The sequence below is a fragment of the Hydra vulgaris genome, chromosome 10, assembly GCF_038396675.1.
Source record: "Hydra vulgaris chromosome 10, alternate assembly HydraT2T_AEP".
In the NCBI taxonomy this organism is placed as follows: domain Eukaryota; kingdom Metazoa; phylum Cnidaria; class Hydrozoa; order Anthoathecata; family Hydridae; genus Hydra; species Hydra vulgaris.
The window spans coordinates 1,612,474-1,636,855 of NC_088929.1; the positions used below are offsets into that span (position 1 = coordinate 1,612,474).

The window sequence follows — 24,382 nt, forward strand, 5'->3', positions numbered from 1 at the left end:
TTTGCTTTTGTTTTTATTATGTTTTTAAAATTAATTGCATTTTAAGTAAATGTACGGTAGTGTTGTAGTGATAGAGTGCTTACTTCATATGCAAGTGTATATGAATATATATAAATAAAAGAGTATAAATACAGTATACACAATTTACATATCAAAATATAAAAATACTTATATGTATATATTTATATGCCCCATATAATAGATATAAGGCACTTTACGCAACAGCGACGGGAGAGCTTTGCAACGGTTTTTGCGTAAACGTTGGATTTTGTCCCGTCTAGAAAAAATAATGATTTTACGCATTTTGCTGCGTACGAGGATGTTCAAATTTGTAAACAAACAATATGGCCGTTACATTTGGCCGAGCGAGAAAACTTGCGATAGCAGCATTTTGCACCAATATTATTGACGAAGACACTCTTGCAATGATACACAACATTAATTACAGTAATAACCAAAATCTTCCTTACGAAAATTTTGATAGATTTGATATTGGTAATCTTTGCGACGACGAATGCTTAAGTGAATTTCGATTTTATAAAATGACTTTTATAAACTTCAAGAAGTGTTTAGAATACCTGAAGAAATTGTCTGCTATAACCGTGTAAAAATTGGTGGGATAGAAGCATTATGTAGGATGAAGCATTATGTATTTCTTAAACGTTTTTCTTGTCCGATTCGCAAGACTCTACCTCAAATATGTATGTCAACAAACTTAACTATGTCATATATTTGGCAACTTTGGATATTTATTAAAAGATTTTAATCAAGTTTGGTTAGCACCTGCTATGCTATCAATATTTCGCAACGCTATTACTAACAAAGGAGTACCATTACTGAACTGATGGGGATTTATTCGCCCAGCTTGGACCCTACGAAGGTAGAAAACGCGACAGTGGAATGTTAGCTGAGTTTGGGTTGCTGAATATATTTTCTTTTCACAAAATGGTGAGCCACTTTGCATATGGTGACGCTGGTTACCCTTTAAGAATCCATTTGCAGTCACCATTTAGGAAGAATGCTGCAGGGTCAACGGCGGACCAGTTAGTCTACAATAAAACAATGAGTCAAGTTCGAACATCAGTGGAATGGGTATTTGGTGGTATAGTCAACTACTTTTCATTTTTAGATTATAAAAAGAACTTGAAAGTAGGACTCGGTTGGTAAAATGTACATCACGTGTGCATTGTTGAGAAATGCACATACATGCTGTTATAAATGTACTACTTCAACTTATCTTGGGTTAGACCTTCTTAGGAAAATTATTTTCAAAAACAATAAACTATTCAATACAAATTTTTTTTACTTTATTATTTTGTTATATCTAAAAGGATTTTTACATTCTTAAAATCATATGTTATAGCATTCAAAAACTTTTTCAATTATATTATCTATTTTAATTAAGAACTTTTGTATATCTCAACCTGAAGTGAAATTTGTTAACATTAATGTATATTATTAACTAATCAAATTAAAAACTAATTAAAATTAATTTTAGTCTATTAAGAAAAACACATGAAACAAACATAATTTTATTGTTAACATTATTGACAATATTTTTAACATGTGCATTGGTTTTGGATAGCTGCATAAGAAATGATATTGTATCAGTTAGATCAGGAGGACTAATGCCGCTTAACTTTTCTTCAACTGACTTTTTTTTTTTTTTTTTTTTTTTTAAATATTTTTCCAGAAAATCTCTAACAGCACATTGATTTACTCTGAATTTAGGATTTTCTATTGAGTTTAAAATGTCCAAAGTTTCAGTCCAGGCATCACCTCTCTTTGTAGAACCACGTTTACACTTGTATGGTTCAATAACTAATATTTCTCTAATTAATAATTTATCATGATCATCTGTCCACACAAAGGGTGTTCTACAAAAAAAAATATATAAAGTAGAAAAATAATATTTTCATTATTCAAATTAAAGATAAACTTTGTAAAAATGATACATATTATCATTTTTACAAAGCTTTTTTATGAAAATATCGAAATAGTCACATTACAACTAAACAGGTTATAATATTATATGTTTTAATATTATAAGAAGTGAAACAAATAGGAACTGTTTTTATGAGATCTCGAATTAAAATTACATTATTTAAACTTGAAATTAATTTTGTTAAAACTCGCGCTTTTCATGTAAAGGTTTCACAATAATAAGATTATTTACTTTAGGGAAAGTTTAACTTTCCAACAACAACTTAAATTAAAAATAGAATACTCATAACTTAAACATTAATTTATATATTTAAAGCTGCTTAAAGGAATATTTAATACAGATTATACTAAAAAAAAAACATATACTACATACACTCGCTTTTTTCCAACACAACTTTGACTACTGGGCGCCATGTTTTGAAAAAAAAAAGTCGACCGAAAAAATCAGAACGCGATAAAGGGGTTTCCACAACAAACATTTGCAAAGGATTCCGTCCTAAAGCTTTCCCGTCATTGTTGCGAAAGTGCCTATATATTTATACATCACAGATAAAATTACTTAAAAAAAAAAGTTAGCAACATTTGTAAATACTACATTGTTTATGTTACATTTGTTTAATGACTTTTTATGCATGATCAATCTTATTTGAAAATTAAAACTATATAAAAATATTTATATTAATTTTAAAAAATTAATAAATGCCTCGAATTTGTAAAATTTGCAATTGGGCTCCATAAATTTGCTAGCCATCTCCCCAAAAGGGGAAGTGTCTAATAGCCTACCTAGCAAACATTGTTTAAGTGGATTTGGAGTGGACCTATTTATAGGCATTTTGTAGCGGTTATGCGCATCGGTTACTTAGTGGACTATTAGTGGCAGCCGCTATAAATGGCAAGCCGATAGCTTTACGGCATATTAATAGTGCCTAGTCAACAACTAGCCCCTTAGCGTCTGTTACTAATGGTCCACTAAATAACGGGTGAGTAAAACTACAGTAGTCCGCACAAAATGTGTATATAAGTCTACTAAAATTCCGCTATAGAATGCTTGGTCGGTAGCCACGGCTCTGTGTGTGAGTGTACATAATGTATAGAGTGTTCAATGTTCTAAAAAAAGCAGAGCAATAATAAATTAGTAGAATATCACTTATCAAACTATTTTCATTTTACACTGTGTTTCATCAATTAAAACTCATCAGAAAGTTTTCTGATTAATCTTAATTGATGATTTTTGACTTTTTTTAGAGACTTTAACATGTTTGGCTCTATTGCCATCTTAGGCTCGATAAGCCAAACCTCTAATAATCGACTTGGATGTGAACAAGGAGGTTATTTAATAAACAGGAGACTTTGACTTTTTTGAAGCCTTTTTAAAAACGGCCGCCATCTTGGTCAACCCAAAACATTTCACATTTTACCTTGAAATTTTACAAAAAACTTTATATAAACCTAGTCAAAAGATTGCACCAAATGATTAAATTATTCGTCAGTTTATGTTTGGTAGCTTGTACTATCTGATAAAGAATTATTTGCTAATTGATCGCTTTTTTCAATTTATTTTAATAACATTTTGAATACTGAAACAGACATTCAGATAGCTGTATTTCAACACGATATTAGAAAGTATTGTATTTCATAGAGTATTAAAGATTCTTGAGAAATAAAACCAGATGTTTGTGAGTTTTTATCTATATTTAAACAATTTAAAACAAATATATATATATATATGTATATATAGCAGAAAATAAAACTACGTGATATTCACATGCTATTGCAATCATCAGGTGAAATACAAATATAGTTTTTTCGTTAAAAATATGTTTTTTTTTCACAAAATAACTATATTTGTATTTAACCTGATGATTGCAATAGCATTTTTTTTTCTGCTCTCTTATAACTCTGATTAATTTCATCGAGCACTTTTTTGATAGTATATTCACTTCAAAACAGCATCACTATATATATATATATATATATATATATATATATATATATATATATATATATATATATATATATATATATATATATATATATATATATATATATATATATATATATATATATATAACAAACTATAAAAACTACAATCGTCTATTTGTAACGATTGTCACAAAAAGACAGTTATAGTTAAAAGAGGATTATAGAAAAAGCGCTCAAAAAAGTTTTACCATAGTAGCCAATTACTAGAATACAAAAATGATATACAAAAAACTCGGAAAATTATAAAAGAGGTTATAGGTAAAAAGATATGAATATTAGTTGCTTACCAATAAAACTAATTATAAATGACTATGAAATTATTAACGACGCAATAATTGCTAATTCGTTTAAATATGCATTTGTTAACACAGGTCCAAGTTTAGCATCAAAAAATAAAAAAGTAAAACTTGCTTCAAATCATACCTAAACTCTAATAATAATACCATGGACAATAATATGCTAACAGAAGCAGAATATCTTGATGCCATGTACTTACACCAAATAAAGGTAATGGAGTTGATGCTGTAAATCAATGCCTTATTTAAAATTAAATCAATGCCTTATTTAAAAATTCCGCTTTTGCATATACTTATGCTCTCTTTAGAACAAGGAATCTTTCTCAATAAACTTAAAGTTGCAAGGGTAATACCTATAATAAAATCAGAAGAATCCAATTAGAGGCCTATCTCCATTTTATTATGCTTTTCAAAGTTATTAAAACACATTATGCATAAAATATTGTACTATTTTTTACATGCAAACAATATTCTCTGTAGTAAGCAATTTGGGTTTAAAAAGAGCCGCTCTACTGATCAGGCTATTTTTCATCTTGTTCATGATATCTTTAAATCATTCGATCAAAATAAATATACATTAGGTGTATTTATTGATCTCAGTAAGACTTTTGACGCGGTCGATCATTACATCTTATTAACAAAGTTAGAAAACTATGGTATTAAACATATAAATATTGTGTGGTCAAATAGAAAACAATACATTTCTTATAATGATGGTAAAACAATCAATATGAATATGTAGGGATCTTCAGGGATCTATATTAGGACCACTCCTATTTCTCATTTTTTAGTAATGATTTAAGCAAAGCTTGAACTAAACCAGATAAAATTTTTATTTGCAGATGACACAAGTCTACTTTATGCACATAATGATATAAATATTCTGTTAAAGTTAATAAACAAAGAGCTATTAAATCTTACTGAATGGTTTAATGCAAACAAGAGATCGCATACAATATCTCGAAAATATAATTTCATCTCCTTTTACCCACTATTTAAAATAAATCAGAATAGACATCTAACCAGATTTTCAAATAACAGTTATATTCAACCCAAAAGTTATTTTGCGGCAATTAAGTTTTCAGTTTCTACTTGAGGGCAAAAATTATGAAATAAAATATTAACTAATGAACTTAAAACAATTCCGACGCTTAATGAGTTTAAGAACAAATTGAAGCAAAAACTATTGGTAAACGTCGTAGCGCTCAGTTTTTTCTGAAGTTTTAATGATTGCTACTGTTAAACTTACCCAACAATTAGAGGTTTGTCATTATCGGCTTGACGATCTTAGAAAAGGATAGTGCCACTTGTTATTGCTTCAATTCAAAAAAGAAAGCTTTAGGAATATTGATATTTGTTTTACATACTTTTTAGTAATATAGTTTCTTTGTACTAGTTACTTTTTTTTTCTTTTTTTTAAATTTTTCTTAACCAATACAAAACAAAAAGTTAAAGTAGGACTTTATGACCGATAATTTTTATTTTATAAAGTCTAGAAAAACGTTTTCTATTATGTAGTTTTCTAATTTTTGTTGTTTTATATTTACGTTATAGACTAAGGAGCTTGGTGATAAGACCAATTATGTCTTCTTCTTGCCTCTGCTATTTGTATTTATATTATAGTTAACGACTTGAATAAATTTATATGGCAAAATAAATAATAATAATAATGATAGTTATTACAATATTTTGGAATGAACTGAACCCGATAATTAGTTAGCAAACGATTCTTTGTAGTATAATACAGTTTCGGAAACACTGGCAAATTTTTCAATCATTCATATCAATGTTTTGACTTGATTTCAACAAAGTTTTCTACTAAAAATATAAAGTTCCGAGCAAAACATAACAGTGTTTCGGGTTAACCAAGATGGCTGCTGACTTTCAAAACTGGCTTCAGCGCGTTTTGTATAATGTATGTACTACGGTGTCTACTGTTCATCCTTTGAATAACAACTCATAAAATAAAAGTAATTTTAAAAGTGTTAATAAATCTAATTATTACTTAAATTTATCTTCACTTAGAAACCTGTAACTGGAGTCATATTTACTTCAGTTCATATGTATTTGTACTTAATTGCATTACAGCAGAATTACGGCCACTAGCCTCCACAAGAGTAGGCTCATAGGGATTCCCACCACCATGAGGTAGTACTCTTACTACCTCATAGGGATTCCCACCACTGCAATCGATAAGAAAATTTGATTAAACCTGATTTGGTCTCTGGTTGGTATAGATTGATCGTTTTTTAAATCTGGTTTTACACCGACATGTTTTAGACAATATCTATTAAAAATGAAGAGTATCTTAATTATTAAGAATATTTTTATTATGAGACTATGCATAAATACTATATTATTATTATTTGATTGTTAATTTTAGGGTGTTAAGCCAAAACGCTAATACCCTAAAACCGCGCATGCATATATGAGCAAACAAAAAAAAAAAAAAAAAAAAAACAACGTTATAAAATAAACTGCATACAATATAATTATTGGTATAATATATAATATACGTATGGAATCCCATCGTCAAACAACAAAGATTTTTTATTTTATTTATAGTCTGATTACGGGTCTGTCCAAAAATATCGATATGTAACAAATATAAATAAATAAAATGTTATATAAAAAAGGAAATAAATAAATGTGTTTAAATTCATTTATTTAAGATGTTTTTCAAACAAAACACATTCAATATTGCTGCAAATAAATGTAACGTATGAAGCTTAAATGTCTCAACAACAATTTTTTTTTCAAAAATTGAGTAGGTATGGTAAGGAATGTGAGCGATAAGAAATTCAAAATTTGATTGAGCCATATTTTAAAAAATTGCTTGTTCGCAAAGTTTATAATTTTAAAAGATTCGAGCAAACAAGTAACTATAAAAAATCAAACACATATAACAATAAAATGCAAAGGATTATATTGATGCGATTATGACGTATACAAAACAAAATGGCTGTTCTCATGCTCTCTCCTCCGCCATTTCTAAAACGTCCTGTTTGCATCGTGGAAGTTAAACAAAAAGCATTGACTTTTAAAGAGCTATTGTATTCATATCTTATATAAACACTATCTTATTTGATCAAAATTGAGAAATTTTTAACATTATATACAAATCGATTTTAAATACTATTTTGGCAAGTATTATATCTTGTAGTGAACGTTTTCACTTTTTTACGTGAATAGAAAAATATAAAACTTAATAAGACTTATTTAAATTTATCAACAACATCGTGTGCTGTATATATACTGAACAAGGCGGTTGTTGGGGGAAACGTAAATAATAATGTAAGTACTTTTGATATTATATTATTTATTTAAATCAAAAGTTCCATTTTGATTCGTTACTTCCATTTTGATTCGTTTTATCAATGAAACTTTTTTATTTGCTTAAATACTTCATTCTTAATTTAATAATAATTCTTCTGTCGACTCTGTCGAAATATTAATCTATTTTTATCCTGTTGCTTTTTTTTTTCTTCTGTTAAGCAATGGGTTATTAAAACAGACGTATTTTTTAAAGTGACGTTTTTCGAATACGTTTTAATCCAATTTTTGTGTAACGTCATGTTTTTTTTTTTGTTTTTTCTTTTTACTTTTTTTTTTTTTTTTTTTTTTTTTTTTTGCGCTCACTGGAACGGAAATACGGATGTGTTTTTTGTAATCTTTTGCTGTGCAAAAAAAAAAAACTATTTTCTTTTCGTTTTTGCGAAGTTTTAAACTGTTATACGTTAATTTGTTTATATTCTTTTATTGTAAAAACAAATAAAATTTATTTACCAATAAATGTAAAGGTTTGTAACAAGCTTTTTTTTTTATTAAAAACTTTTATGCCTTCAAGTTTACCTATAATTTAAAGATAATAAAGAATTTAACATAATAGTTCTTAAATGTATGGGTATTTAATATTCGCAGGCATTTTTCATTCGATTTAAAAAGTAAGAAAATAGTTCAAAACTCGAACGCTTATTTTGATTTAAAATTTTAACGGAAATTTAATTAAGATACCCAAGTTATTATAAATTATAAATTTTTTAAATACGGTCAACGATCGGGTAGGTTCTGAAGGATGGGGATGCCTAATTAAAATGGATTTAAAAATTAAAAATAACTTTACAGCAACACTGGAACTTTTTATATAACTTTAAAAGTCTTTAATATAATAATTATTTTAAGTTTTCTTTAAGACCCAAAAGTAGGAATATCATAATTTTGAAAAATTTATTGAGAATTGCAATGTAATATACAAAGCAAACTCCCGAAATTTAAAGTTCACGCACATGTCAAATAAGAATTTTTGTTACATAAAAGTTATATCAAATAACAAAATATTGAAACGCAAAATTTATCCACGTTATCAAAAAATATTTTATCTTTAACGTGAATTCCAGGAATTAGCCGAAGTTGTATCAAAAATATTATATCTTTACCGTCAGTTCCAAGAGTTAGCCCGAAGTTAAGAAACATATTCTAAAGATTAGGTTACACACGAGTTTTTAAATCACCAAACAATTTTAAACATATATATATATATATATATATATATATATATATATATATATATATATATATATATATATATATATATATATATATATATATATATATATATATATATATATATATATATATATATATATATATATATATATGCATACCAATAGCGTAGACAGGGTTTTTTGATGTTACAGATACGACACTTTCAGGCATTGAGTAAACTCTAAACTTATGTATTTTCATACTTATGTCAAATGAGAATGTTTTGCAAAAAATTGCGTTGATTGGAGCCCGGGAGCATAAGTGCCGCAAAATATTCGCTCCCCACACCCCTAACGTGAGGACAACAAGTTAATGAAACATAGATTTTAACATACTGTAATAAACTTAATTTCAGCAATAAGTTTTAAGTTTCATTTAATAACATTTTAACGTTCAAAAGTTGTGACCATGCAAAGTACCGCCTTCCCAATAAATAGGGGGGTTATAAATTTTACATGGCCGTTTCTTTTGAACACTAAAAGATTTTGTGAGTTAATTTTTAAATGAAAAAAATTTAAAAGTCTTTTAAACTTATTAAACTGCTTGTCAACGGCGTAATCCAGAACAACGGCGTTCTCCAGAACGAAAGAAAATAGTGAATGCTGATTGTCAATGACAAATATGCATTTCTGACAATTAAAAATTCCATCTGTATAATCGAGTGCCTTTCTAAACACGCTCGGCAATCACCAGTAAATTTAGGTGTTAATTTGGCAATATTGTCAATATTTCTTTTAATTTCGCAATTGGTGTCAACTATTTCAACTAAGATCTTTTTAATAAAAGAAATTTTATGATTACCTTGTGCAACATCTTATAATTTAATTCAGAACTGCTTTTATTAATACTTTTAAAGATGTCATTAAAATTTTTGACGTACTCCGAATACAAGGGTTATAATATTGTTTTTTGTTGATTCACTTACCATCAAAGTTTAGACACCATATTTCTTCGGTTAACTTAATATATGCCCGTACTAAACTTATTTCTTGCACCAGTGTTGTAGATGCCTTTTCAATTGCGAATCTGATAAGCAATATCTCACCGACTGCATTTAGTACAGCTTCATTAATCTTTGCTGTTGACTTCATCAAAAACCCTTCATTTTGAGCTATTTTAGCGGTCACTATTGCAGACTTCAGTGCATAACTAGTGCGGTTTTTTCTGATACTGATTCAATGTCATGTGTTTAGCATTGATATCAATGAAATGATTACTATTTACACAATTAAGCTTGCACAGTTACATTGGTTTAACGTATGTAAAAAACATGACAAAAAGTTCATTACTTTTACGATCTAAACTTAGTATTGATCTAATGTGTATAATTTAAAGTTGATTTAATGTGTATAGATTAATCTAAATGTATACAACCCAATATAGATAACCAACGTTGTTTCAATTTATATAGATTAGCGTTGATCTAATCTATACAAACCAACGTTGTGAGAACAAAGTTATATAACTTTAACAAAATCTTCCGTAAACGCCATATACATTCGCATTAGACAAAGTAAACTTTGAAATATTAAACAACAACAAAAAAAAACTTGAATAATGAATTATTGCTTTCGCAAACTTTTCGGAACCTTTACGCCACTTATTTTCTCCATAACCGGCAGAATGGGTCCAGAGTGCACGATATACCACAAATATCTAGCCGAAAAAATAGCTGAAAAATCAGGATAAAGATACGATAAATTTTAACTTATATTAGAGTTAAGTTCTCTTATATTATACTAAAATCAGCTCTTCTTTACTTACGCGGTTCGAGGTCACTACAATCAAAAAATCTCTCCAAGGCAACTGACGATTTCGGACTGCTATGCGACGGTTTGAAAATTACATAAATTTTTTCCTTTACGTATTTATTACATATTATTAAACGGCAGCAATTTGTATTAACATTGTATTTTATTTAAAAATTTATACTATGAACAATAAAAAAAATAAACTATTACTTTTGCTATTTCTGAGTTTTTGATCGTTGCAAAATAAAACTCGCAAAATTCTTCTAACGTTTAAAAATAACGTACAAAAAGTATAAACAAATGTCATTAGCAATTATGATTACGTTTATACATATACATTAATTAGTTAAATTAATTAATAGTATAAATTGCACATTCTAACATCCAGTGCAACATCTGTCCGCTTTCTCTATGCTATCTTTATGACTAGCCTTCTTCTGATTTTCATTCTTACTTTGTTCTTCTTAAAACTCACTTACTCTTGGTCAGGGATGTGGGTGATGATGCTCTGAAATTGTTTTCGCGGGTATGTGGCCTTGATATGGTAATGTTGGTAACAACAATAACCAACATTCTTCTAACATTTTTTCAACCAATGCGTGCTAACTGAGTGAAATGGTGTGACCATCGCTCATATAACTGTCCTCTGAACTTTTACAACTGGATATTTCTATATTATCAAATAATTGAATACCATTTGTTTCAACTTTCTTTCTATTAGGAAGTACGACTCACGGATGGGTTCTGATAGGCTCTGTCAAAGTACTACAACGGCCTTTACACTCTTCCGAAGACTTCTGAAGTGTCTGTCTTCCGGATTTCTTAAATTTAACGTATTTTAGCAATAAGTCAAATATTTTATCCCTGTTACATTTTATACTATCCCAGATACTTCTAATACTATTCCAGCTACCATTCCAGCTCAATTTAACTTCTACTGTTTGTAATACTATCCCAGCTACTTCTAATTTAACTTCTACTGTTTGTAATACTATCCCAGCTACTTCTAATTTAACTTCTACTGTTTGTAATACTATCCCAGCTACTTCTAATTTAACTTCTACTGTTTGTAATACTATCCCAGCTACTTCTAATTTAACTTCTACTGTTTGTAATACTATCCCAGCTACTTCTAATTTAACTTCTACTGTTTGTAATACATGGTATTGTCAGCTTATTCCATTATAGACTAATTTCATTTGAGATTTTTAATAACATCAATTAACTTGAAAATAATAATTTTTGATAAAGTTTTAAAAATGAATTAGTGCAAAGGTTTGTTTTTTGTTCATATATATATATATATATATATATATATATATATATATATATATATATATATATATATATATCAATGATTCAAACAATTACGATAATTCGTATGAGTCAGGGGGAGGATCCAGCATTTTTTGGTCAAAGAGATAGCTAACTTCCAGACATGTTTATGTTACATGTTTATACTTATGTCGAATAAGGATGCTTTGCCAAAATTTACGATGACGGAAGCCTGGGAACAAAAAAGCCCCAAAATTTTTGCCCTCCTTACCTGCCCAAAACATGAGAGCAACAAGTTGATAAATGTTTTTGTACTATTTTTAACTAGACTTATATTCATCGATAGATTTTAAATTTCATCGTAAAATATTTCAGCTTTTAAAAATTATGATCATATAAAGTTTGAACCCCCTCAATTTGTGGGGGTTACAAATTTATAGTCATAATTTTTGAACGCTGAGAGATTTTACTATAAAACTTAAAATCTATCGATGAATATAAGTCTAGTTAAAATTAGTACAAAACACATTTTATCAACTTTTTGCTCTCACGTTTATAGCAGGCCGGGGGGCAAAGATTTTGGGGGCTTTTTTGTTCCCAGGTTTCAATCATCGCAATTTTTTTGTAAAGCATCTTTATTTGACATAAGTATAAACCTATAAATGTTTGGAGTTTGCTCTATGTCTGGAAGTTAGCTCAAAGAACAAAAAATGCTGGATCCGCCGCTGGTATGAGTATTTATGATTCAAATGAATATTGATTATATTATAATGATCCATTTAAGTATTTATTACATTTGATTAAAAAAGTATTAGACATTTACAATTTTTGCTCTATTCATTCTTTGGTGAAAAAAAATTTCTACTTACTTTTCAATCATACACATACCTGTTAAAAAAAAGAAGCCGGACCTGCTGCCTAATATTAGGTATTGATGTAAACTAGCAAAAGTTTATTAGTCCTGATAATAGATAATTGTTCTTTTTTTTTGTACTTTGTAATTATGCCTGCGATATGACATATGAAAACTCTTAAAAAGTTTTATAATTTAAAACTCTTAAAGTTTTAATCTCAGAAACTTATACAATATTCGTATTTTTTTGTTAAGCTTTACTTTAAGCTTGTTAAGTTTAATTTTCTTTTTTAATTTTACCGCAAGACTTGGGGTCTTGTGGTAAAATTAAAACTTTGTGAATTGCGATTTAGTTTAATTTGAAACTTAACTTTTAAAATTATAACTATAACAAATTATAAGTTATAAACTATTCAAGTTATAACTTTGGGAAAACTAAAAAAATATTCAAAAAATATTTGCTAACTTGTTTTTTTATATTAAAAATAATGAAATAAAATGAAAAATAAAATAAAAATTTATACAGTGTAAGACTTTCCATCTTTAGGAACCTCATATTTTTTTAAATTAACCAATAATAGTAGATTTTTTATAATGATATTAAAAAAAATCTCTCACCGTCCCCCTCCTCCATACCCCTCCACTCATTTATATCTTAAAATTATGTTAAATTATACTTTGTAACGATGACGTCTGTGTTACAAATTTAAAATGCACGTTTCACTGCTTGGTATATTTTCTTGTGTTATAACCCTCATTTATTTAACTCATTTATTTCTTGATTTATTATTTTTAAAATTTAATATAAAAATAATAAAATATACAGTCTAAGTTCTCTGATGCAAGTTTTAATTCTAAAATAAAATACAATAAAAAAAGGTACCGAACTTTAACTGAAAAGAAAATTCATTGAAAAGAAAAGGCGTATGGGGAAAAATAAAGGTACTTTACTTTACTTTTGCTTGTATTTAAATATACTTTTGGACGTTTCAACACAAAACCAAAATTCTAAGCATATTTAGAAGCTGGAAGGGTACAAACTTACTTAAAAGTAAGAGGCAAATTGAGGAGGTAAGGGTGGGGGAGGGGGAAGAGAGATAGGTTACTAAAAGATTATTTTTAGTTTTTAAAAGATAGAAATCAAATTTGAATCATAACAACAAATCTTCTAATGTTTTACAGTATTAATAAATAAAATGTATGTATATTATAGAGAAAAATGTAAAAGTCGAAAATTCGGTATAGCTATGAGGAAAGAAAAACCAATCAAAAATACAAAGTAAGCAATTTGCTTACCTTAGCTGAAAATTTATTATGCGTTCTAATCACCATTAGAGCAAGCTATTGCTTACTCTAACGGAGCTTCATATACATAGGCAAAAATACAATTAAAACACAATAGTTTTGAAAAAAAACTTATTTTCCATCATTATCATTTTATCGGCAAATAGCTTGGTTTAAAATTTAATTGAAAATTTGGTTTTTCAAAGCTTAAGTTGCATTCTGGTTAATTTAAAGATGAAGAATGTTCAAAATTGCTTAAAAAATATTGTTAAAAATAATTGCTAGTTTTGATGACGTTTTTTATAATTAAGTCATCACAACTAAAAAAAAAGTAAATCCCTAAAATTTCTTACAACTGTAAGAATTACCTTTTTTGGATCTTACTTCTTACTCGAGTATGAACCTTTTCTTGTTCCGACCATTTATTATATATATAATATATAATTATATATATAATAAATACATCTTTCATATTGTAAGTTTTATTGAAAGTGAAAGAAAATTAAAAAAAAAATTTGCTTAAACATCATTTGTAGTACTATCATAAACGATATTTTTGATAAAACGATAATTTTCATTTAATCGACTAGATTATTTGCTAGTTGAAAAGGAAACATCGTAATAGCAGAGCTAATCGAGACGAGTTCCCTTCGTACTGAGGCCTTTGTACTATTCTGCTGGTACGGCTAATTTCGAACTTTCACAGCGCTCTAACCAACTGAGTTATTCCGGCTCATAATTATAATAGTTGTAGGGGGTCGTCCATAAATTATGTCATGCAAATTTCGACCATTTTTGACCCTCACTTTTCCTTATCGAAACACCTTAATTCTTTAGTAACAAGTACCGTACGATTCGTCACAAAACTACTAACCCCTCCCTACCCAGAAGAGTGACATAATTTAAGAACGACCTCTAGCCTTAAATTTACATATAATGTATAAATAAAACGAGCAAGGAAAACACCCGACTAATAACTAGTTTTATAAGTATTTGTTCCAAATTTTTTTTACAACCAGGAGTCTACTTTTGAAAAAAAGTACAGAGGAGTAGAAAGTTGTTAGCTCAAGTAGTTCGTTCCTTTTTGTTTATAAAATTTTTTTAAATTCTTTATCCATTTATACATTAAAGTTTTCATACTTAATGTTTTAATTTTCATATTAAAATACCAAGGTACACTGTATTAAATGCTTTTAAAAGTTCATTAAATATGCCAAATCAGTGGCTATGATTTTTCGGTCTATGATTTTTCGGGGCCAAGAATTATTTTAAGCTCCCCTCCCCTCTTTAATCCAAGTTCCTGCTAACCTTTATAGAAATATAAAATTTTAAAATTTATGTAAACAATTAATTATAGAGATTTATTTTTATTGATACAGCATTTTTACTGTTAGTATTAGTTAAAACACTGCAACGTATAAAATGAGGAAACGATTTAAACCATTACATGTTCAGAAGAAGATTATAGAAATATTTTTTTTATTTTGTTATTTAGGTGCCCTAACAAGACCTAACGGTCTTGTCACAGAGCACCGCGGAAGCGCATTTAACTAGGAAGTTCATGTCTCCTTCCTTACTGTGACGCGAATATATGTCCAGAATTTGTTTCGAACCTGGATCTCCAGCTACTAAAGCAAGCGCTCCAACTGCGCCACGGCCGCAAATTTAGCGCTAAAATGTTATAAGATTATAAGACATTATAAAAAGAGTAGGAATAGTTACGCAATACTGTTTGACTTGTTACGTAATAATGAGATTAGAGTTTTACTATATTAGAAAAAATCAGGGGGCAGATGCAGGTTTTTGGTTAATCCCGTTAAAAAAGTGTCATACTCCATGTTGTCTTTGACATAACTACGTCCATTGTGCAAATAAAAAAAGTCGAGGTAGGGGTAGGTAAGATAAAGAAATATAAAAATATTAAAAAAAATTTTTTTTTTGGTCATTTTCTTCACTTTTCTTTATATTTAATACGATTCAAAACTAAAGTTAAGTTTCCATCAGGTTGTTTTTGGCATTTCTGCTAATACGACTTTGCTAATACAAACTAACAGTTTAAAAATTCAGAAACAAATAAGAATAATAAAATAATAGCATAGCTTTACTCAATTTATTAATTCTGATCTTCCAACAGCGTCTAATTTATTAAATAATGTGTTGCTTTTCAAATTTCGAAGCCGTATTATATGATCGGCACAGCCAGAGATTTGAACAAATGCACTATATTAAATGGCTGACAAAAACGAATTCCAAATTTTATGAGTTCTAAATATTGATGGAATTTGAATAATGCGTTCGTTTACATTTCCTGTTTGGATTGCTTTGTTTTAGCTATACTTTGTGCATGGTTTTGATTACCGCATGGTCTTTTGGTCTATCATTGAGATGTAGGGAAGAACCATTAAACGAAATGCAAGAAACTTTGAGCATAATGAAAAAGGTTATAGGTTGAAAAGATATGAATATTAGTTGCTTACCAAAATAGCTAATTATAAATGACTATGAAATTATTAATGACGCTATGAATGCTAATTCTTTTACCCAGACATTTGTTAGCACAGGCCTCAGTTTAGCACCAAAAATAAAACAAAGTAAAACTTGCTTTAAACCATACCTAAACTCTAATGGGCAATAATATGCGAACAGGAACAGAATTACTTGATGCGTGTACTTACTTAAACTAAATAAAGGAAATGGAGTTAATGATGTGAGCAGTAATGAAGTAATTACATCAATACCTTATTTAAAAATTTCACTATTGCATATATTGAGGCTCTCTTTAGAACAAGGTCTTTCCTGATAAATCTAAAGTTGCAAGGGTAAAAGCTATACTAAAATTGCCCGTAGCAATCGGGTAGACATTTGCCCCCCCCCCTCACAATAATTTTTCATATAAATAACTTTGAAGAAATTGATTGAAAAAAAAAGGTCCGTAAAACTATTTCGGGGTAGTACTGCTCCCCCAATATAACTTTTTTTCCTACGGCCTTGAATTAGGAGATGAAACTATTGTCTCCAATTACAGATATATCTTCATACTATTATGCCTTTCAAAGTTATTAGATTTCAAAGTTAATATATAAAAGACATGTATTTTGCAAACAACTTTTTTATAAAAAGCAATTTAGGTTTAAAAAGAGGCACTTTTACTGATCAGGCAATTGTTTATTTTGTTCATGATATCTTTAAATCATTTGATGAAAACAAATATACGTTAGGTGTATTGATCTCAGTAAGGCTTTTGACACTGTCAATCAATACATTTTATTAACAAAACTAAAAGACTATGATAACACAGTCCTAAGCATTATTCACTAAGTCAAATGTAATGAATGTCTATAAAATAAAAATCTGTCATCTTCTTATATTTATGTTCAAAAGTAATAAAAATCTCCTTAGATATTTTACCCACTATTTAATTAAATCAGAATAATTATTTTATCAGATTTTCAAATAGCAGTTACATTCAACCCAAATGTTGTTTTGCGGCAACTGAATTTTCAATCTCTACCCGAGCACGTTTATCAGGAATAACTAATGATTAGTCCAAAATTAATTTTTTTGAAAATATTTATTCAAAATTGTAAAAAAACTTTTTTGTGCTGTAAAAAAGTTTGACAAAGAAAGAAGGCTCATCTTAGTAGTTGGGTCAAATATGGTCGGGGGAGGGAAGTTTATTTTTGTAAAAAAAGTTTTTGGACCAAAATTATGGAATAAAATATTAACTAACGAACTTAAAACGATGGCAACGCTTAATGAGTTTAAGACCAAATTTACAAAAACTACGACGTATCGCTCAGCTTTTTCTGAGGTATTATTGGTTGCTACTGATAAACTTACCCAACGATTAAAGGTTTATCATTAACAGTTTGACAATCTTAGAAAGGATCATGTCACTTATTATTGCTTCAACTCTTCTTTTATAAAATCTTATGGTTCATAAAAATTTTCCAAACATTTTAAGGTATTTGCTGGTTTAAAAGAAAAGCTTCAGGATTATGCGTATTTGGCAGTATAGTTTTTATTATACTAAAAATTTTATCTTTGTATTTAAAACTTTTCTTGCAAAAACACAAGTTAAAGTGGGACATTAAGATTATTTTTATATTTATTAAAACGTTTTATTTTGTATAATGTTTTTTTAATTTTTGATTTTTTATATTTATGGTATAGATTAAAGGGCTTGGTGATTAAACAAGGTGTGTGTTCCTTATGCCACTGCTATTTGTATGTATATTTTGTTTTATGACTTGAATAAATATAAATACGGCAAAAAAAAACAAAAACAAACAAAAACTTAAATAAATAAACTTAATTTTACCGGAGATAATGAACTCAGATTTTTCAGTTTTTTAGGCCAGAAAGAGTAGGACTTTGTAGAATTTTATCGTATGCAAAAGCAAAAATGCCAGTGTATATGTCACTTACTGTTGCCAGGGCCGTACCGAGCCAGTTTTGCGCTTCGGGCAAGAAAAGAAAATTGCGCCCCCTCTTCCCCTCCCTTTCCCCTCCCCCTCCTTAAAAAAAAAAAGAAGAAAATTAAACGAAAATAATAATTTATTGATCACAAAATTTATCACATCAAATTATAAGTAATATTTGTCATTAAGGTTGCACAAACATTAGTTCAATGCCACTTTTCTGGCTTTTCTTGAGGCAAGTTCACTAATGATATCATCAAAATCAATGTTGTTTGCCACTTCATTTTCAATTGAAATTATAGCCAAACTAGACGAACGTTCTTGGCCCATTGTTGACCTCATGTAGTGTTTTATGAGCTTAAGTTTACTGAAACTTCTCTCACACGAAGCAACTGTGACTGGTAGGTGAGGAAGATGCGAATAGCATTTGTTGTGTTGGGATAAGCATTGGTCAAAGAATATTTATGAAGGAGCTGCAAAATGTCGATCGAGCTAGATTTTTTAAAGTTGTCCATCATTGCGGCAGCTTGATATTCAAAGCTTGCCATTTCTGACTGGAAATCGGAAGAATCTAAATCTGCCTTGTAAATTTGAGATAAATTTGCAGCTTTTTTCTTGAGTTCATCCACTGAACTTTTAGAGAGTGAATGCCCACTGAGGTAGTCAAAATCAGAGGATACAGCAGACATCAGCCTCAAACCGCCACTCTATTTGTGTAATAATGTCAAACACAAGGTTGCACTTCCTCTTAATTGGAAAGCCACCATCAGTTCCGCTCTGGTTAGCTTTTTCTGTGGCATCTTTGATAATATTGTCCACCCCAACATCTCAAAAATTCTGAATGGAAGCCTTCAACCATTTCATTTTTTTTGCGGCAATGTCAATTGAAATGGTTTTTGACTGAAGCAGTTTGTTTTCCCGGTCAATTAGAGAAAGAATTTGATACCAGAAATCCAACAAACACAAAAAACTGAAATCAATATGAATGAGAAGTTCTTTTGCACTGCTAATTGTGACAGCATTTGTCATGGGATTGTGGATAATGTATTCCAAAACTTGAAGAACATCTTTGATTTGTCTGTGCAATTGTGTGATTGCTTCTTTTTTGGTAGACCATCTTGTGTCACTATTTCCCTTTAATGAGATGGTCAACATTTTCATCAGTTTTTCCCATCTTGACGTGAAGCTTGAAAAAAAGTTAAAGATGGCTTGAACCTTTCCAAAAAAAGTAATCATGAGTGGGGAAACCTCAGCAGCATGAACACCAACAAGATTTAAAGTGTGAGCTGTGCATGAAACAAATTTTGCTAACTCATTAAGAGAATGGATGTGAGCTTTGACGCCATTGTATTTTTCAGACATATTGGCTCCATTGTCATAGCCTTAGTCCCGACAATTGGAAATGCTTAGACCATCCTTCTCCAATTATTCAGTTATCTCTGTTGCAAGACCTTTTCCGGTTTTTTGGTGAGATTCAATGAAGTCCACAAAGCTTTCCTTAATTGTGCAGGTTTCATCACTGATGCGGACATATCTGATGATCTGAGTCATCTGCTCTTTGTGAGAGGTATCTGGAGTGCAGTCAAACAGAACAGAGTAGTATTTAGCTTCTTTGATGTTTGACAAAATTTCTTTCCTGACTTTCTGCCCAAGTAACTCAATCAGCCCATTATGAATTCAAGGAGAAAAGTAGGATGTTGTAGTTTTTTTTTTGCTTTAACGGATAATAATGGCTAATCAACTTAATTAAGCTCAGAAAAATCCCACTGTTTTGTTGACCGATGTTTTCTGTTGTTCCCCGAAGGGCAAGATTGTTCTTGGCTCAGAATAAAATTGCATCAACAATCACTTTCAAGATGTCTCTCCGCTTTTTCATCTCTCCACTGGTAACTCTCTGCAGATCAGAATCCAGGGTTTTTCTTTCCTTGAGGTTTTTTTGAAGAGTTTTCCAATCAGAATAGCATCTTTGGTGTTAATTGTTGTTGTCATGCTCAGCAATTCTTGGGTTTAGTTTTTTCCAGTCACAAACCCTTTAGAAATTTCTGAGAAATTGTTGGTTTTTGTGGTTGAAAATAACAAACAGCAAAAACAAAATAAAGAATCTTTTTTATTGCTGTACTGCAGCCAAGTGCGAACAAATTTTTCACCATTGCACAGTGATTTAGAAACACTTAAAATTTGGCCAAAATACAGTTTTTTGAGTGGCGCAATTTAAATAATGTTATTAGCTAACTATTTTCTACAGCTTCTCATGATTTTAACGGTATAAAAAATATTTTTTGATCAAGTTAATTTGAAACAATTTGACTTGATATACTTTCAGTGTAGATATTGTATAAATGCGGCAATTTTGAAACCTCTGCAAAGCATAGTTTTTACTGTAGAATTAAAATTTTTTTTTTTTTAAAAGTCTCCAAAAATATAAAGATCGACGGGTCATACTTGTCATAATATTTATATTTACTTTTTTACCCTGTCACTTGCAGAACTTAACGGGGTTAAAATTTGCCCCAGACAACACCTGTTAATTTTTTAAACAACAATTTTTGATACATATATATATATATATATATATATATATATATATATATATATATATATATATATATATATATATATATACTTTTTTTTTAATTCTAATGAACAAAGATTAAGTATAATTCTTCTAGCCATGGTTACACTAATGTTATGTAATCTTTCCATTTTGATTGTAAGATGTTTAGGTTTCTTCGTTCTTCTATTTTTTTTCACTTCATTTTATATTTCGCTGTTAAAAAAATTATAGATGAGTTTTACATGGTAAACATCAATAAATAAAATGTTTTAAAAACAGATGGGAACTCAAAGAATGATGCAAAGGATGATGCAATATCACCTTAATCTTTTCATAGAGCATTTTAATATATATAAAAAATATTAATATTTCAAATTAAAAAATATTTAAAAAGAGTTATAAATATCCATTAATAATATAAAAGTAATAAAATAAAAAATATATAAAATAAACATAGATATAATAAGTAAATTATTTTTAAAATTACAAAGATACTTTGCAATAACTATATTGCAACTTTAGGTATTCCAAGAAATAAATACAAACATTACAAGAAGATTTAATAATTAATAATAAAAGACACGTATATCATTAGTAACTACTTAGAGTAATTAGTAAAATTCATTTGAATAAATTTACAAAATTATTTTGGAATTATTATTCCGCAAAATTAAAAATACGTTTTTTTGCTTGAAACTTAAATGAGTTTTAATGATTTTACCATATTTGCATTAGTTTTTTGAAAAGAATTCCATAACTTGGGTCCTCGATATGCTATTGAATATTCTGAATATCTATTTGAATTTCCTTGTTAGTTTAAAGGAATTTGATCGATTTGTTCTTAAGAAATACTTTTCATTTATATTTTCCTCAAACTTACAAATAAAATTAGCTGGAGTTAGGTTATTAATATATTCATACATGAAAATTAGGTGCTGATAAAAGTTTATTTCGTATACATTCATCATTTTCATATTTCTCATTAAGGATTTAGTATGCTCTCCTCTTTTTTTCCTGTAAATAATTTTACACGCATGTTTATGCAAACTATGTATTTTTTTAAGTCTTGATGGTTGTGAACTAGCCTATGTAATATTAGCATAGTTAATGAAACAATGAATTAAAGAAAAGTATATTAACTTTAGGCAAACTGTATTTACATATGGACGAACTCTGTACATCAGACCAATGGTTTTACTAATTTTTGATTGTATAAATATTTAATATGGGGAAGCCAAAATAAATTATTATTAATAAGTATTCCTAAAAACTTTTTAAAGTCTTGCTTTTTTATTTGTATGTTATTTAAAAATAGGTCTGGTAATTCAAGGTAAAAATTTTCTTCTTTCATTTTTTCATGAAATAAGGTATACTTTTTATTTTCAACGTTTAATGAGAGTTAATTCACCATAAACCAGTCATTTATCTTGTTTAACTCAAAATTCATGTCTGCATAAAGTTATTTGACACTAGTTAGAAAGAAATAGGTTTGTATCATTCGCAAACATAATTGTATTTAACTTCACTGATGCATTATTTAAATCATTTACATAAACTAAGAATAAGAGAGGACCAGGTTCTTCATTTTCGTCTTTTTTCAAAAAATTTTTCCAGGTTTTAGAAAAGTTATTTTGTTTAAACCATGTTAATGAATCCAGGTGAGACTAGAGCTGTCAATGTTAAAGCATCACAATAAACAATGCCTTTTTATTTCCAAACTTCTTCAATCTAAGTTTGGCTAAGGTTAAAAGGTTAAATCTAAGGTAAGGTTAAAGTTTGGTTAAGGTTATCATATACATTTTGATATGGTAATTTATACCCTTGATTTAAAATATATGCATTGATATACATAAATTTTTGTCAAAAAATATTTTTCAAGTGCTTGTGAGTTTCGAGTGTCATAACTGTCATTATCCCAATGAATTTGTCTAAGAGTGATGAGTGAAGCCTTAAAAATAAATATTTACAAAATTATGCCTTAACTTGTATGTTAATATAACTTATTAATGTAACTTTTGTCAACTTCTATGAAAAGAAATTCTTTTATTCAAGAACGCGATTGCTTTTACTCAACATTTTTGAAGTAATTGTTACGCTTTACGTATACAAATACAAATATAAATTTGAGTAAAATCGATAAATGTATTCACATAAAGGTGAACAATTAGTCTATAAGCGCTGAGTAAAAAGAGTTGATTTTTTTATTCATCTAGGATGAGCTGAAAAGATTATATACAGATGTTAAAACCATATAAAACAGTTGTAAAAAGTATATTTAAACTTGTGTTTCCTTTTTTTGTAAACAAATTTATTTACATGATATGTAATTAAATGTGTAACAAAAATATATATATACATATAATAAAAACCCTTCATAAAACAAATTTTTCTTTAAAAACAATTGAAGACAATTGAAAACAATTGATTAACATTGAAGACACTTTTCAAAATCAGTTATATCAGCCGCCATCTGCAGGACCGAGGCTATTGCAAAGAAGTCTATTGTAAGATAGCTTATTATAAAGAAAACCATATTAAAATAATTAAAAATAGTTATTACCGATAGGGACTATGATTAAACATATTTAAAAATTTACGTGATTCCATATTAGCAGGAAGTTGTAGAAAAGTAAGTTAGTAAAAATTAAAAAAGAACAAAATAGAAACCGGATTTTTAAAAACTACTTAACCCAGAACATTTTGACAATGGTGTTCAGTTTTGAAACCAAAATCTTTAAATCAAAAGCCAACTCATTTAACTAATCTCATTCAAAGAGGAAAATAATAAATAACACTGAAGATAAAAAAAATTAATATGAGGTATAAAAATTGTACTGTAGTAATATCAAATGTTATCTTGGCTTTTAGTGAATGATTAAAAATTGTACTGTAGTAATATCAAATGTTATCTTGGCTTTTAGTGAATGATTAAAAATTGTACTGTAGTAATATCAAATGTTATCTTGGCTTTTAGTGAATGATTAAAAATTGTACTGTAGTAATATCAAATGTTATCTTGGCTTTTAGTGAATGATTAAAAGGGCCTTTAGAAAAAAGATCTTGGTAAAAAAGTGAAAGATGCCTTAGACAGAAAACCGGAGATTTCTGTTCGAACTTTAGCGAATAAATTTAACACAAGTGCTTCCACTATACAAAGATTGAGAAGAAATTGTGGCTATAAATCTTATAAAAAGAAAAAAGTTCCTCGTCATGAAGAAAAGCAAGAAAATGTCGCAATTCGTTGTTCAAAGCTGCTCTTTAACTAATTATGTGCCAAAAAATCTTGCTTGGTGAAAAAAAATCTTGCTTGGTGAAAAAAAATCTTGCTTGGTTATTTATTGGTTATTGGCGATGAAACTTATTGTGCTGCATATTATAAATTGGACAAGAGAACAATGTTCGAAATGTTCGAAATGTTCGAAAGTACTTTTTTCAGTGATGAATCTAAGTTTATGCTATTTGGATCTGATTGTATT

General features: G+C 28.5%; 2 protein-coding genes across 4 annotated transcripts in view; one reads left to right on the top strand and one right to left on the bottom strand.

The window, feature by feature from the left end:
• The first annotated feature begins 7,169 nt into the window (after window positions 1-7,169).
• Window positions 7,170-24,382, top strand: part of LOC105849952 (CAP-Gly domain-containing linker protein 1) — a 129,499-nt gene continuing 112,286 nt past the window's right edge. For 2 of the 3 annotated variants that reach the window (XM_065807049.1, XM_065807047.1), the window contains exon 1: window positions 7,170-7,517. The gene's annotated coding sequence lies outside the window, so the exon portion shown is untranslated. Of the gene's footprint in view, window positions 7,518-7,931; window positions 8,024-24,382 lie in introns of those variants that run through there. The other variant, XM_065807048.1, reaches the window with a different exon arrangement.
• Window positions 19,181-19,714, bottom strand: LOC136085728 (uncharacterized). The gene has a single exon (XM_065807086.1). The coding sequence runs from the start codon at window positions 19,712-19,714 to the stop codon at window positions 19,181-19,183; it is 534 nt and encodes a 177-aa protein (XP_065663158.1).